Source organism: Solanum dulcamara, chromosome 2, assembly GCF_947179165.1.
Source record: "Solanum dulcamara chromosome 2, daSolDulc1.2, whole genome shotgun sequence".
NCBI lineage: Eukaryota > Viridiplantae > Streptophyta > Magnoliopsida > Solanales > Solanaceae > Solanum > Solanum dulcamara.
Window position 1 is genome coordinate 11,358,428 of NC_077238.1, and position 16,659 is coordinate 11,375,086.

Sequence of the window (16,659 nt, forward strand, 5' to 3'; positions counted from 1 at the left end):
AATTAGTTGTTCTATAAATAGTAGCCATTAGAGTAGATATTCTCATTCTGTAATCATTCACTTCTATCAATACAAAAAAGCATTTATTTACTCTCTGTGTTAGCTTCGATAATGACCTAGAAGATCTCATATCCGTTCATCAATGGTGGATTTTTACATCCTCCTTGCGTATATGTTTTATCTATTCCAATGATGATCTAAAATATAATGTAGAATCTAACCCACATAATTCAAAAACACAAAAACATACGCAAATACAATACTGAACATTGTGATACACTTGGGACCTTTTAGACACCTTAGTAGAACAAAAAATAGTATAGAATGTAAAGATATGACATTTGGGCCTAACTCGACCTCTAAAGTTGGGTCATGAGGGGAGGATTGCTCAAATCCATATAAGGAGACCACCAATCTATTCCTCAACCAATGTGTGACTTTTTATCCACTCTAACAAAGAATAAATATGAGACATATTACAAGTGTGATGTTTGGAAAGAATTAGGTTACTGGGGTGTTTGGTATGACGAAAAATATTTTCTTGGAACTATTTCAGGCTCGTATCGTTAAGTATATGGTTCATGATGATTGATGAGCATCAGGGTTGATCTTGTTTTTGCTATTCTTGACAAAGGAAACAAAAGAGTGACCAATTTTCTCACCCATCATGGTGGAGACATGTTTTTTCTCTTTAGGAATTATACTTCTTTTCTTGGGAGTGAATGGAAATACGCCATTTTTGCTTTCCTTATCTTCTTGTTTTTCCCTTTCCTTTGCCTTCCTTATCTGCCATCTTTCTCTTGCTCTCTTCTTGTTTTTTTCTTGCTTTGTTTGTTATTTGATTTGTGTGTCTCCAATCAACAAGGAAAAGAGGCTTCTTATAGGCCTAAGAAACCATTTTGATAGTAATTTCTTGTGTGTCTGTGTTGTGTATTTGTGTTTGTTTGTGTATTTATTTATGTGTGTTTTAAACTAGTCAGTAGTCAGCATGAGTTGAAGCAAAGATTATATTGTGATTTATGTGCATTTTTGTGAGTTTTAAACTAGTCAACCTCAACTCCACAAAGATCATATTTTGTGTGTGTGATTTTTTTTATTATTATTGTTTTTGTTAATAATAGTGTGTATGTGTATTGTGTATGTGTGTTTATAGCTAGTAAACGTGAGCTTAAGCAAACATTATGTTGTGTTGTGTGCCTTTTGGGAAAGGAAAAATGGAAAATGGCTGAAAATATTTTTGAATTATTCAAAATCGGTTAAATTTATTAATTATTATTTTTTTGGGTTAAAATGTCCGCGTCGTTACTCGTTATATTTTTGGCTCGAAAATACCCTTTAACTATTCAGATAGACCAAAAATATCATTTCTTTTAACGGTTATTCCAAAATAAGAAAAAATGAACCTATTTTGCTCTTAATCAATTTAAAATGGGAGAATAGGTCAGAGGTAATTTTTACCCAAAACGTAATGAGGTGTCAATTTCCAAAATTCATATGCTTAATGTGAGTGTTCATGTTCTCTAGCTGATGATGATGATGAGTACTCACAATAATAATAATAATAATAATAATAATAATAATAATAATAATAAAGAGTACTCACTCTGTTTCACACTTTCATTTTACGTAATACAATTACTATTTAGAAAGTGAAAAAAGTTTTTCTTTAACCACATTTTTAACGAATAATTATTAAATATTTTGAATTATTAATATTTTTAACTTATAGTAGTCTTTACATAATTTTTAAAAATATAAATTTTATTTGAATCTTTTTGAAAATTCTATGCACGGATTCTAGTTTGACTTTATGCTCCGAACTAATATGTTATATCAAGTGAGTCATGAAACAGACGGAATACTAGTTTGACACGCTAATTTTCTTAAATTCTTATTATCATAGTTAGGGTTGGACATAATATGGTTCAAACTGAAAAAATTGATCAAATCGTTTCTTTTTTAATTTCGGTTTGATTTTTCAATTTGTTCAGTTTTAAATTCTAAAAATTCAGTTATTCGATTCGATTTTCAGTTTTTAGCTATTTTAATTCGGTTAACCGAAAATCAAAATTTATTTTATATACTCTCCACAGTAGAGGCATGAATCCTATTGCTTAAAGCCACCGGCTGTAGCCTGTAGGAGGGTTGCGTGTGTATTAAATCTCTCTATATATATTCTCATTGAAATTCACTAGATCTCTTTATATATATTTTGGCCAAAATTTATTTTTGCTCGTGTCTATTTTACTCTTTTCCTTGTGTGAATATTAGTTGTGCGTGTGTTACATTTTTATCTTTCTGATTGAAACATACTAGCAGTGATATATTTTTTAAAACATTCATATGAAGGACTGAAGGAGGTGATTTTGTTCAACTAATCTCACAAATCAGAAATCGAACCGAAATTGTGAAAATCGAACCGAATTTATTTTAGTTTGATTTGAATTAATATTTTCACAAATCAAAAATCAAAAAATCGAACCGAACCGACTGAACGCCCATCCCTAATCATAGTTCATAAATTAGGTATCATAACATCCTAAGACACAATATGAAAAGTCACATATCTCTATGTTCTTTTTATAAATAAATGCTTGCGATTACATGTTATAACAAACTTTCAAGTGCATATAATTTTACAAAAATCCTCTGATCCAATAAATCAACAATAGCAGTAACTAACTATATTTTAATATAATAATCTCTCATGATACGAACATTCTCTAAGTGAATTACTTAAATGATCCTTCAACTATAGCAAGTTCTCTGCCAAAGTCAAATTAGTGTAGTTTATTTACAAAGTCATTATAGCTATATAAAAAATAAAATAAAAAACTAAATGAATAATTACATAAACCTCTCCTTAAATTTGATTATTATTATTTTGACTTACATCTTATGTGGTTATGCTTATATCTCTTATTTTATTCTTATACTAAGTTTTTTAACCTAATTATTATTAATATTAAAAAAAATATAATGGGAAAAGGCGTAAATTTTCCTCTAAAGTTGTCACGAAAAGTCAGTTCACTCTTAAATTATCATGACGATCTTATTACACACCTGAATTACTTTAAAATGAATTTATTTCCACCTAGAAGCTGAAATAGAAAAAAAGAAAAGAAAAAGAAAACACAGTCCTTTCTCCATGAACAACCCTCCAACTTTTTTATTTTCTTCATGTCGTTCATCATCTCTTCTCCTTCTTTTATCTTCTCAAAACCACTTTATTTTCTTTCATAAATCGGCTTCTTATTTTTCACCATTCTCTTTTTTGAGCTTGAACGAATTTTGTAATTGTGATCATTTTTTGTAGTAGATTTGGTGATGGGTGATAAATTAGTAGTGATATGACTTTTAATTTTGATAATTGGCAACGAAATTCGTGTGATCTTGATGGTGGATATTGAATTTTGTGGTTATGATTATGATGAATTTCAATGGTGGCAATGATGATGACGTGATTTCAATGGTGAATTTAGTTAAATTTATTATGATTGTTAGCAATTTTTATAGTGGCGATGGTTGTGTGAAGATTCTGATGGCGAATATGGTTGTGAGTGGTGAAATCTATAGTGGTGAAGATGTGAATTTGGTGACAATGACAACAATGGTGGTAGTTTAATGGTGGGTTTGATGGTGTACATGAAAGAAAAAACAGTTAGGGTGACATGATTTTTTATTTTTTAAAAATTTGACATAATTATTGATGTGACAATGACATGGTGATGACGTGCGCGAGTATGAAACACTTTCTCATCACGTGACTAATTGTATGTGCGTCAAGATGGAAATAAATTCATTTTTAAATAATTCAAGTGTGTAATAGATCATCATAATAATTTAAACGTGTAATTGACTTTTCATAACAAATTTTAAAAAAAAATTATGTCTTTTTCTAAAACATAATTTAACTAATTTTGTCCATATATTTGTGTGTGTGGTAGATAGATGACCACACTTACGTATTGTGTGTATTGATGTGTGTGTTTGCTGCTTGGGGCAGTATGAATGTGGAGTCCTGTCAATATTACTATTTTCTATTTCCATTTTAAATTAATAATTTATCCATTATCTCCATTTACATGACATTATTTTATTTTGATTTAAGTCATTGAGAGTCCTTTAAAATTGTCTGTATAATTCACTTAGACACTTTAATTAAGGTTAATACCTATTGAATACCTAAATTATTTAAAACGTGTATCTATTAAACACAAAATGCTGATATGACAAACAAAGTAATTTTTACTTCTATTTGAGGGTGTGAAAGAATATTAAATAGTATTTTTCTTTTTCTTTTTCTTTTTAGGAAAAAGCTTACCTTTTATCTTTTTACTGACACTAAACTAAGTAAATAACTTTTTAATCATTTTTAAAAATAATATTTTCTTAATTAAAAAAGAAAAAGCAACCCCCACCCCCTCTAGGCCGTCATCTTCTTCATGTTTATTTTCCAAAACGTCTTTTACAATTTTTCTCCTGCGCGCACCTCTTTTTTTTTTTTGTTCTTTTCCTTTTCATTTATTTTCATTCTTTACAAAAGAAAAAGAAGAGATTTATAAAAAAGAACTTCTTCTCCTGCCACCATCGAATCGCCCTGTTACCACCACCTCCGTCTATGTTATATAGTATTAAAAAAAACAAATAATATTTTTCGTTCATAATTTTTATTTATCACTTAAATCTATGAATTCTATATATATATATATAATTTATTATTATATATAAAAAAGTGAGTTCGTAGGAATGGAGATGAGGACGATGATGGAGGGTAGAAGAAAAAAAAAGGGGAAAGGGTTAGGTGGTTTAGCTGGGATGGATAGGGATTGTTTAGAAAATGAATTTCTTTTTGCTGATTATTCTTTTTCATAAAGATTAAAATTATTTTTTAAAAAAAAACATTTTTATTATTATTTCGAGTCTTTATAACACTTGTCATCGCTTTATTTGTCGGTTTTCTATGGCATCAGCGTGTGAGATACACGCATAACATTTTGTAGGCAGACATTCATTTTATGTTTAATAGGTAGAAATTTGTTAAAATTAGAGTGTTCAATAGGTACTGATTTTAATTGAGGTGTCTAAGTGAATTATGCGGACAACTTTAAGAAGCTGTTGATGACTTAAGCCTTTTATTTTAGAACTTCCTAACAAGTTAATTATTGTTTGGTTTATCGCTTATTATCGTTATTGGTTCGATTATCAGTTTAACCGTCGAGACATGACATAAAAAAATTATTAAAAATTATTTTAAAACGAGGTGACAAACCAAATGAACCATACAAATGATAAATTACATCTTGCTCAAAAGCAAGCACTGTCATATTGTAAAATAACTGTGAGTTTAAGACAACCAGAAATAAAAGTATGCAATTAAACTCGAAGTCAAAGACATTATACACCAAATGATATAAATATAATTATTTAATTTACTATTGTGTTATCGGTTAACACGTTAAGGAAAAAATCTCAAAACGTTAAGAATCGATAATCCATTAATAAAAGAAATCAAAATTATTATCAAAACCAATAAATCAATAACTCATTATCGACAAAATAAAAACTTTTTTTCTTCAAATTATTAATTTTAGTTCCATTAACCGCCCTAACATACAGGGAGGAAAATAAAATGACCGATATTTTGGCGAGGCAAGGAGCCAATGGGATCCGGTCCCAAACTTAAGGGCCCAAAAGCTTTAATGAGTACACCAATCAATGGGCCCATTTACTCTACAAGCCCAATACAAAACCCTAATTCTCATAATACATAATCTTCCCTCCATAGCTAAAACCTCAGGAAATTTCGAGTTAAGCCATCGGAGTTAGCAAAACCAAACAAAACAGAAAAAATGATGGCGGCACCGGCGACAGTGGAGTCCGTGCAATGTTTCGGGCGGAAGAAGACGGCGGTGGCAGTGACTCACTGCAAGCGTGGCCGTGGCTTGATCAAAATCAACGGAGTTCCTATCGAGCTTGTTCAGCCGGAGATTCTCCGATACAAAGCTTTCGAGCCAATCCTCCTATTAGGTCGTCAACGATTCGCCGGAGTTGACATGAGAATCCGCGTCAAAGGAGGAGGTCATACGTCTCAGATCTACGCTATTCGTCAGTCCATAGCAAAGGCTCTTGTTGCATTCTATCAGAAGTACGTTGATGAACAGTCGAAGAAGGAGATTAAGGATATTCTGATTCGATATGATAGGACTTTGCTTGTTGCTGATCCTAGACGTTGTGAGCCTAAGAAGTTTGGTGGTCGTGGTGCTCGATCTAGGTTCCAGAAATCTTACCGTTGATTTCGGTTTAGATTTACGGTATCTGTTCTATTGCTATTGGTGATATGCAATTTTGAGTATGGTTTCGGTTCAGGGATTATTATCTATTTACAGTTATTTGAGTAAGTTTTGGATTCTGATGAACCTTTATGTAGTTTTACTACATTAGAATGATTTTATGTTATGTATGCAGTAAAATGTGTTTTTCAATGCAAAATTAGAACTTATGTTATACAGTGTGCCATACTTGTTACTTGATCCTGTTGATTTTTGCTGAAGGAACCCGATTTCCCCTTTGATAAAAAGCTTTAGATATTGACATTGTCCTCAGTTCTTCTGTCCTTGAGAAGAACTATAGATATTATCATTATCCTGCAACATCGAAAATTTTGATATTTAGTAGTTCTATTGAGAAACTGGGTTGTGAAATAATCTTTAGTTCCCAAGACACTCTTTTTATTCTCTTTAGCTCGCCTAAATCACCATGTACGGATTAGTTCGAGATTGAACACCCTTATTTGCCTTGAAAGAATGGTGTTATCTGGTAGTGGTATGAGACCTGAATAGAGTTGAACAGTATACACGATTCATAGAGAACCCTAACTTATTAGAGGTCGAAATGTTGTTTATTGTCTATTGGTTCGTGTAAATTACTGTCTGTTTTTGTTCTACACTTGCCATATCCATGTTTGTGGTGCTTCCTTTTCATGTTTTTTCAGGTGAAGAAAAGGTTCCTTTCATGCTATGACTTGTTTTAGATGTTTGTTTAGTAAGTTGTACTACTATTGCTTTATGGATATAGAAATGAAGCTTTGACATAGAAGCATTGCACTTCCTTTATTGGAAACATAGAAGCAGTGCATACCCCACTATTTATACGCATACAGAGTAGAAAATGCTAAACATAGGTTAACTCTCATTTATCAAGAAATAAGAACTAAAACATGGCTCTTGTGCTGCTGTTTGTGGCTTAGTTTGATATATGTACTAATAGTTAAACATATACACAGTCAAATGTAGGATGTAGCACCTATTAAATAACAACAATTTGCTCCACCCTGAAGTGTATGTAGCCAATCTTCACACCATCTTCGGTTTAGGGGAATAGTTAGCTCTTTTTCCATGGCTCCCTTTCATGAGCATCTTTCCCAGTTTTGCTATTGGATGGTTCTCATTTCCAACCATACTTAGGCAGTTCTCCTTTATCACAGCAGGGCACAATCCATATTGATCCTTTTTTTTAATTTCTTTGAAATTGAAAGTCTATTTGCTGCTTCTTTTGAGGTGAAGAAGCCCCCCCCCCTCTTTTTCCTGAACTTGGGCTCAATCCACATCCCTTGCTTAAACCTTGTACTTCATACTCAATTCAATAAAATTTCACTATCCTGTAGGTGCCCCATCAAGTGAAAACCCATTTCTGAGATTGGATGGTCACATCACAATAATAGTAGCGTAAAGGCTGCAAGTCACAGGGTGGTAGTAACATAAAGCTATTACTTTCCCATCTTATTTTGCTAGGTGGGGTTTCAGATGTAAGATCTTTTTTTTCCCTGTATTAGTGTTTAAAAATCGTAATTGTGTTTGCAGTTCATCTCATTTTGACACAATGCTAAGAAAGTGGAGACTGAGATTTGTGCAGCTGCACAAACTTCTTTCCCCGTGGCTTATTGATGATTTGAATCTGTAGTTTTGAGTTTTCTTTGACGATTCTTGTCTGTCCACTGGTGCACACAGTTTATCTTTTTCGGTCTGCACTCTGGCACACACTTTACAAAATGCACCATATTTTCATTGGCAAAAACACACTGTGCCATATTCATAGTTTCTTTTCAGGTCTCTAAGAATTAAGCCAAGAGCTACTTATGCAAGTCCATTGATGTCATTCAAACCCTTCAATACTTTCTCAAGACTATTGGATTTTCCCCACAAAGTTCAACTGCCTTTTGTGTTAATCACGCCACTTGCCTATTCAATAGTAGCTTTATGAATGAAATATAATCAAAGTTGATGGGATAAGCGATGATATTCCATGCCTTCTTTATGGGATATAGTAATCCCACCATTTTAGTACATATCCCGAGATAGAATAATCTCGGGATTATTATGCTTATCCCACGTACCAAGCGACCCCAAGAGGCTAGAGAATGCCATAACCAGATCCTCTTTATGATTTCCTTTACTACATTCATCAATATTGAATTTGAGGATTCCATCAGGTGGGCTGTGCCATTTGACTTGAATGATGTTAAGAACTAGTTCGTTATTTCCATCATATATAGTAAACTAGATTCCAGTTAGATAGGCTAGATATTAAAGAGAATTGGATGGAAACAAATGTACTGGAACTTCAAATGTTTATATATGCCCATTATGGTTCATAAATATTTGTAGAATGATATATGATTAATGCAATCATCGCCTATGTTTTGTAAAATCAAGTTCAATTATTGTTAATGCCCACTTTACCATCTTTAGACTTTTAAGTCAAAGCCATTTCACTTAAATCTAAGAGAGGAGTTGTTAAAACTCTATTCACATACATACATATATATATATATATATATATATATATTGGTCCGATCAGCAAACTCAAAAAATATAAATAGAAAAAAAAGACTTTCATTTTAGTACCACTAATTAAGATTGTTAACATGTTAGGAACTCGGATCAATAGATTTTTACATCATAGAAAGAATTTGGTCAAATAGCTTTAGGTGAGAAGCTAATAAAAAGAATTGTAGCGAACTATCTTTAAAATTTTTGTGATGTGTTTTGGGTTTCGGGGTGAACTGACGGAGTTAAATTTGTTTGTCACAGTTCGCTCATAAATGAGCGAATTATCCGTTTTACTCTGTATTTTTAGGGAGAGTCTCTTTTGGTATGTAGTGCCCAAAAAATGTCTGTTTTGGAGTCGAACTCTTTAAGTCAAAGCCATTTCACTTTAATCTAAGAGAGGAAATGTTTAAAGCTAATCCAAAAACCACAATAATATACAAAATAAAGACATTTTTTTTACTCGATCTGATTAGCAAACTCGAAAAATAGAAAGAGAAAAAAAAAACCTTTCATTTGAATACCACTAACTAAGATTCTTGAACATGTTAGGAACTCGGACTGACAAATTTTTACATCATAGAAGAATTTGGTCAAATATGTGTTCCAAGTCTCTGCTAACGCGAGATGTTTTATGCATCAGACTGTCTTCTTTTTAGTCAAGTAGACTATTTAGCGGTGCACTCTGGAGGTAGAACTTTGTATCTCTTAGTATCTTGACAATATGAGTAGAACATGTGTTTTCTCCTAGCCCAATCTAGTCCTATCATTTGTTTTTGTGATAATTTCATAAACCCTTCTCCATCAACAGGGTCCAAACTTGAAGTACTACTTCTCCTAGAACATGTAGGAGTTAATATTGAAGAATTATTATTATTATTATTATTATTATTTTGTTGTTGCTTTACACAACCTTCTAATTCTATTCCTTTTATTGTTGTTACAAAGGGTGCATAATTGTAGTTTACAGGGTATTTTCCTCCATGTGTTGCCCATTCTGATCCATCCCATATTGTCACTATAATTGACATTGGCTTTGATGGGTAAACTGAAGAGATTGCTGTGTTGTGAACCACTTCTCTTATTGGTACATTGTCCACAAGAAATCTGTATAAATTTACAATAAAATTGTCAACTTTTGAATCCAAGTAGATAAAAGTGAAGTTATTAATAAGCAAATAGTTTCCAAACATAATGGTATGTAGCTTAGTTGGAGAGATGTTCACACCTTCAAAATGAGCTAAATTAATAAATAAGCGGGTATTAATCAGCCTAAACTTAGGCGAGTTATAATTATTTTATGGGCTAATTTTGCCACTTCTATGCATGACTTTGTCTTGAACAAAACCTCTTACAATATAAATATAAACTACGGTATTATTAGGTAAAATTTCCTATTATTGTATTATATTTTTTAACCTAACCTAGAATTGAGACTTGACTATTTAGCAGGGTGACAACTTGGGGCTAAACTACGACAATAGTTACTAGCAGTAGATATTTTTTCTATATTCTACGTATTTTTATTTTACGACTATAAGATTCAAGTTTTTTTTTTTACTTTATTAAACTTCGTGTAAGTTAAAATCAGACAAATAAATTGAAACAAAGGGAATATCAATTAGCTTACAGTATGTGATGATTGTTCCAAAGGATGGTATAGTCATGGAAATCCAAAGTTGGATCAAACCAGAGGTAGAATTTTTCTTCTCTTCCAGTGTGAACACTTCCATTTCCATAAAGATTTGTCTGCAGAACCCAATCCCTTCTCTTCTCATGTCCAAGCAATTCAAAGTCTATTTCATCATGGTTGTGTGGAAACACATCTGAATTTGACATCTGAAAATTGGAAGAAAAAAAAAACATTATACTTGAACAAAGTGATTTATAGCCAAATTTTTTATGACTTTGTTTTTAAATCACAAGTTTCAAAAGGTTGTAGGCATGTATGAAGTAAGTTGAGAACTAGGAAATCTCGCGTTAGATCATGATTTTTTCCAATCCGTCCAAGCCTTAATGGACAGAGTTACCCGAATACTTGCGTTGGTGGAACATAACAGATATATCGTAAATTAATTGAAGTGCGTATAAACTGATCCAGACACCACGATTATATATAGAGGATGAATGGAAACTTACATAAAAGGCAACAACAACTCCTGATGTAAAATGAGCAGGCAATTTTAATGCAGCATTGAAGAAACCATAGTAATATTTGTCTTTAGAGATTAGTCCAGAACCTATGGAGGGACAAAAATAAAAGTTGTTAATACTTTATCTAAGTTTTATAAACTTAACCAAAAAGAAAAAAAAAATTGTATGAAGTTGTTGTAGTGTACCTGAAGATTTATCTAAGATAATATCAGCACTGGATCCATTATTTGTCATACGAATATTAGAACCTCCATAAAACACATTATAACCTTGATTAACCGATAATCGACTAAAATTATCGGTTAATTTCTCTATTTCTGGAGGTTTATACACTGGACCTCGACATGAAACAACAACAATCATGCATAAAATCAACAACTTTGTTAATACAAATTTTCTATCATGAAGAAAAAATTCCATTTTTTTTTCTTGTTGTTTATGGGAATGTGGGCCAAAAATGGCCCGGCTATTTATGGAGTGAAAAATAGAGATGAAAAAAAACATTGTGCTTAGTTGTAGCAAGCTGGATGTAATTGTCTACTAAAGAATCTAATTAAATAATAGTAATTGATTGTGGACAGTGATTAGAAAGCTCATGTGCTATGAGAAAGACATGCTTTTGGAAAGAACCCTCGTGGTCCAAATTTTTTTCTTTTATGGTCCAATATTCAATATTCTTATTAAGATTTTATTAAATTTAGATTTACATCAATCTCATATCAACGGATTAAACAATCTGTAATAAAAATAATTTTACATCTATGAATCGAATCGACAAGAGCTGTTATTATAAATAAAGGAATACTTACTATTCCATTCCATGATAACGTTATTTGTATTCGTGGACCATAAAGAGTTCGAGTGGGAGCGAAACTACAACAAAAGTTACTACTTTTATGGTTGTTCGGTGAAAACAGTAATTAATACTATACATTTATTGACATTATTCATGTAGTACTTTGTTAGGTTTTTTGTGGAAATTGAGATTGGACTCATTGACAAATGGGATCATTGACCTTGTGGTCGGGCCCTTTTCTGGATCCTGCGTATAGTGGGAGCTTTAGTGCATCGGGCTGTCCTTTTATTCTTGTTATCCACTATTGACTTGACATAGAAATTAAGAAACAGTAAATGATAAGTGTAATTTTACTAAATCACCCTTATTAAATACAAGTCTTCTAAACATTGAAAAGTGAATAGAATTTAATAGCAAGGGTAAAATTGGCATATCATGATAAATTATTCATTGATTTTGTAAACTACACAGGTATTATTGGACATCCCAAAATAGTATAGTGAACAAGTAAAGATGGACGGAGGGAGTATTTAATGTGCTTATATTGTACTCTCTCAGCCCTATATTAGATGGACATTTTACTAAAAATAGCTATCACATATTACTTGATCATTTACTAAATCATAATAAGATTAATTTTTTTTATTTTACCCCTACAATTAATACGATCTTTTGAATGTGAATAATTTCCAATACTAGCTATTCTTATACTCTCATGTATATTTTTTCTAATTTATTTTGTGCGTTGATATGAACAAAGAGCAAAATAGTAAAGTTGATCAATCTATTGATGATTTCTTAATTGTGTAAAATAAAAAGTGTTCATCTAATATGGGATGAACGAAGTATGTATATTTACGGCATGGGCAGATTTAGGTAGGAATTAGGGATGGGCATCGTGTTGTGTGGTAATTGAAATTTTGATTCGATAATTTTGAATTTTGTAGTTTTAAACTAAAAATATATAATAGATCAAAATGTCCTTTAATTTTATGATCTTAAACATGCCATATGAAATATTAAACGAAAAAACTATGTAATTACATAAACATTCATGTTATATGTACTAATTCTCCCTATATTTTGAAATAATTATATATTGTCTCACTAATTAATAACTTCATACCAAATTTCAAATCAGAAACATCTAGATTCATGTATGTTTGCTATTAGATACACTCTAAATACAGATACAAAGGGAGAGAGGCGAGCGAGAGAATCAGTTATCCCAAATACATGTTAATCACACTAGATATATGTATCAAGAATACCAGATATACATTGTAAAATACAGATACATAGGGAGAGAGGCGGGAGAGATAAGAGAGAGGCGAGTGAGAGAGGAGAAAGCCGAGCGAGAGACTCCTGTATCCCAAATATATACGAATCCACTTGAATATAATGTAACTAAAAAAAATTACACCTTATTTTGATCCGTGTATCGGAGATACAATTAGAAATCAAATCATAGATTTGCGTAATCCATTGTGCTGCTCTTTTTGTCTGGGTTTCAATCAACAGCTGTTAATTGACACAAACGCGTCCAACTGGCCCAACTTGATCCAACAAACTCCCTTATTCTCTTATTCTTCCAATAAATTAATTTTTGTTTGCATTGTTTCTCATGTAATTATTACTAATTTATCAAAAAACAATCGTCAGGTTGATTAACAAAAAAATTGCAAAAAGAAATTTAAAATAACTAAGCTAATTAGGACCGATCAAGTTCATTTCCTTAAAAATTAAAAAGCCAAAAGCATGGTACAATCTTCTAATTCTCTTCGACGCCTCCTAAAAGTTGAATTGTGGCTTCAATGTGAAATGCTGTCACACTTATCTTGTAGCATGCACATATATTTTGATACCTCGATCGAAGGTGATTGGAATAGGTGGACCAGTGCTTAAAATTGATTTGTTGACTCTCAAGGATCTATGATTGTTTTCGACGGTTAAGGCGGTCTTCCCCGAGTGAAGCCTCTTTCGAATATTCGTCAGTTCTAGAAGCCATTTGGATTGACTTATAAGCTGTTTATAAGTTTTTTTCAGCTTTTTTTTGAGTGTTTGGATGACCAACTAAAGTCATTTTGTGCTTAAAATAAGCCCTAATAAATAGTTGAGTTTATTTGGATGAACTTATTTTAAGCAGTTTATAAATTGAAAACAACTTATAAATCAAAAAAAAAATTGGCCTACACCTATTTTTTTTTAAAAAAACTTATTACCAGTTTTCAACTTATAAAATACTTAAAAATAAATCAATCCAAACAGACTACTACAACTGACAAGCCTTTGAGGCTCTTCATGACACCCCGGGGATGGTTTTCTTCCATTCTCTCGAGGTCGCCGAGTATTTTATTCTGCCATGTGTCATGATTTGATTTGCTCCTTTCGCTATATCTAATTTTTCCCCAATATAGGCAGCTCTTCTTGTTCAAGCAGTGTCAACTAAAAAAATGATTATTGGATGATTAATAATTAAAAAAATAGCAATGAAGAAATTAAACTATTTAAAGATGAAAATTTGATGTAAGTAATTCATGTGTAATAATTCGTTCATTATTAAAGGACCCGTATAATGTTTTGAGCTAATTATAAGATTAGCTACTACTTTATTGAATTGAATTATTTCATGTTAGGAGTTTGAAGAAAGATTTTGTTGGATACCTAAAGGAATTATGAGATTGTAAAAAGATTTTATGGGTTTTTTGAAAAAGAAATGCTTGCAGTGAGGGAATGATTCATAATGGGATACACTTATAAATTAGTATTATTAAGAGTATAAGCCAAGAACATGTCTTCATAATAAATAAGTTATATGCTCACAAATAAAATTAAAAAATAATTAAATATGTCTTGTAAAAATTTAAAGATTCATGACTTATTTGTAGTTGGGATTGAGTGGTATTGTTCCATTGCAATGATGTTATCGATTTAATGATTTGGATTAGTTTGGTTGGAGAAAATTGAAGAATATCATTGGATTTTGTTGAACTTGAAAATAATCTGTTGAAGAAGACAAAGTGATTTATTGATTTTTAAAGATTTAAGTTGAATTTAATTATGAAAAATTTTTGAGATTGGTAAAATAATGTTGAATATTAAATTTGGAAGCAAAAATATGTTCGTAATATTTTTACACAATAATTTTTGACAATTCATTAGAATTTTATATCCAAATTCTAATAATTCGTTCAGATTTATGATCAAATTTCCCATCCATCAAAATTTATGATAAAGACAAGTTTTGTCCGTCAAGTCTATATCTATTAGGATTTGTGGCTAAGGCATCATTAGTTTGCACTCAATCCACTCTTTTTTCTAGTCAAAAATCAATCTTCTGGCTCTGTGTTTTCACATCGAGAATAATTTGCAGATGAAGAGATGTCAATGGAGGTTTGAATCTTAATGGTTCATACATTCGACCATTAAATGCATTTGTTTTCATTAAGATTTAAGCACTTAAGGATCTGAATTAGATATTAATCATTAAGATTTAGAACAAAGTCTTAATATCATTAAGAGGTATTCTTGTGTGGATAATATTCACCATCACTTAATCCACAATCACCAGTCATCACCACTACCACCTTTGTCACCACCACTACCATTGTCAACCACCATTCCTATCGTCTACCACCAATCACCGCTGTCATCACAACCACCACAGTTTCTAACTATTACTATCAACTACTACCACACTTAGCTTAGCTCTTCCATCATGATGATTATATCCATTGTCACCACCACCATCGTCTCTGTAGCCGTCGCCTTCGTCCCCACCACCACCACCACCGTCTTTGTAGCCGTCGCCTTCGTACCCACCACCACCGTCTCTATAGTCGTCGACACCTCCATCTCCACCACGACTATCACCATTATAGTTAATTCCTACTACCAACAAACTCGATCATTAAAACTAACACCTCCGTCAAATACCACCATAAATTCTTCAATTACCACTACCACCTCCGCCTCCACACTACCACCACTGTGGTCAATCTCTACGGCCAATCACCTCCATCATCATAACTCATACCGCTGCTAACTCTATCACAAACACATCACCAACTACCACACATACTTTAGCAACCAACATCAACACCAACTTTATTAATACAACCACCAACACCACTATCAATCACCACCATTATGATAGTCACCAAAACACCAACTACTTCCACCGTCACTACTATTACCATCATCATTACTAGCCACTAACATCAACTATTACCATCACCACCACCACTACAAACTATCTCCACCATCACTATAAGTGTTTCATTTTTTAAATCAAATAATAATTTATTTTATTAATTTTTAAAGAAATTTAATTAATTTTTATTTGAATTGTATATTTATTATGTACATATAAATAGATTATGTACATTCAAATATTGAAAAATAAATAGTCTTAATCATTCAGTGTTCAGATCTAGAGACAACATCTTAATTATTCGATGTGCATTCGAATTCAGACGTCTAAATCTTAATTAAAATAAATGAGGGCTAAGAGTATTTCGCATAAGTAAATATTGAAATTTCAGAATTTGGTGTAGTACTCGAATTCAATGGTATGACAAATATTAGATTGTTTTAAGGGAAGTTCTTACTACTCCCTCCGTTTCTTTTTAGTTGTCATAATTTTTTTTTTTAAAAGTCAAACGATATGAACTTTGACTAACATTTTAAGATGTATATTTTCATCATATTGATATGAAAAAAAATTGTAATTTATAGTACTTTCCATATATGCTTTGACTATCTAAATTTTTATTTTAAATTATTGAATTAATGTAATCTAATTTTACTTTTAAAATAAATTAAATTAACTCTTGAAAAAAGCAATATGAAAGCTAAAAAGGAACAGTAGGAGTATTATTC

The 16,659-nt window shown here is 31.6% G+C and overlaps 3 protein-coding genes across 3 annotated transcripts; 1 reads left to right on the top strand and 2 right to left on the bottom strand.

The window, feature by feature from the left end:
• The first annotated feature begins 5,772 nt into the window (after positions 1-5,772).
• Positions 5,773-6,507, top strand: LOC129880326 (40S ribosomal protein S16). The gene has a single exon (XM_055954306.1). It carries the CDS (start codon positions 5,853-5,855, stop codon positions 6,294-6,296), a length of 444 nt encoding a protein of 147 aa, XP_055810281.1. The 5' UTR covers positions 5,773-5,852; the 3' UTR covers positions 6,297-6,507.
• A 2,812-nt stretch (positions 6,508-9,319) lies between these two features.
• On the bottom strand, positions 9,320-11,515 carry LOC129880325 (probable xyloglucan endotransglucosylase/hydrolase protein 33). The gene is made up of 4 exons (XM_055954305.1): positions 11,168-11,515; positions 10,968-11,068; positions 10,459-10,667; positions 9,320-9,935 (listed from the first exon to the last, which is right to left on the bottom strand). The coding sequence occupies exons 1-4, from the start codon at positions 11,484-11,486 to the stop codon at positions 9,497-9,499; spliced, it is 1,068 nt and encodes a 355-aa protein (XP_055810280.1). The 5' UTR covers positions 11,487-11,515; the 3' UTR covers positions 9,320-9,496.
• A 3,827-nt stretch (positions 11,516-15,342) lies between these two features.
• Positions 15,343-16,043, bottom strand: LOC129870063 (glycine-rich protein DC9.1-like). Its single transcript, XM_055944647.1, has 3 exons — positions 16,010-16,043; positions 15,473-15,666; positions 15,343-15,408 (listed from the first exon to the last, which is right to left on the bottom strand). Exons 1-3 carry the CDS (start codon positions 16,041-16,043, stop codon positions 15,343-15,345), a joined length of 294 nt encoding a protein of 97 aa, XP_055800622.1.
• Between the last annotated feature and the right edge of the window lie 616 nt (positions 16,044-16,659).

Excerpts from the sequence above, each read along its gene's own strand:
- LOC129880325 (XM_055954305.1), bottom strand. The coding sequence starts at position 11,486 with ATGTTTTTTTTCATCTCTATTTTTCACTCCATAAATAGCCGGGCCATT. Across the intron at positions 11,069-11,167 it reads TATCTTAGATAAATCTTCAG|GTTCTGGACTAATCTCTAAA; the intron begins GTACACTACAAC and ends GTCCCTCCATAG. Across the intron at positions 9,936-10,458 it reads TGGAACAATCATCACATACT|ATTTCTTGTGGACAATGTAC; the intron begins GTAAGCTAATTG and ends AAATTTATACAG.
- LOC129870063 (XM_055944647.1), bottom strand. The coding sequence starts at position 16,043 with ATGGTGGAGATAGTTTGTAGTGGTGGTGGTGATG. Across the intron at positions 15,667-16,009 it reads TTGTAGTGGTGGTGGTGATG|GAATTAACTATAATGGTGAT; the intron begins GTAATAGTTGAT and ends TGTTGGTAGTAG. Across the intron at positions 15,409-15,472 it reads GAAGAGCTAAGCTAAGTGTG|ACGATAGGAATGGTGGTTGA; the intron begins GTAGTAGTTGAT and ends GATTGGTGGTAG.
- LOC129880326 (XM_055954306.1), top strand. The coding sequence starts at position 5,853 with ATGATGGCGGCACCGGCGACAGTGGAGTCCGTGCAATGTTTCGGGCGG.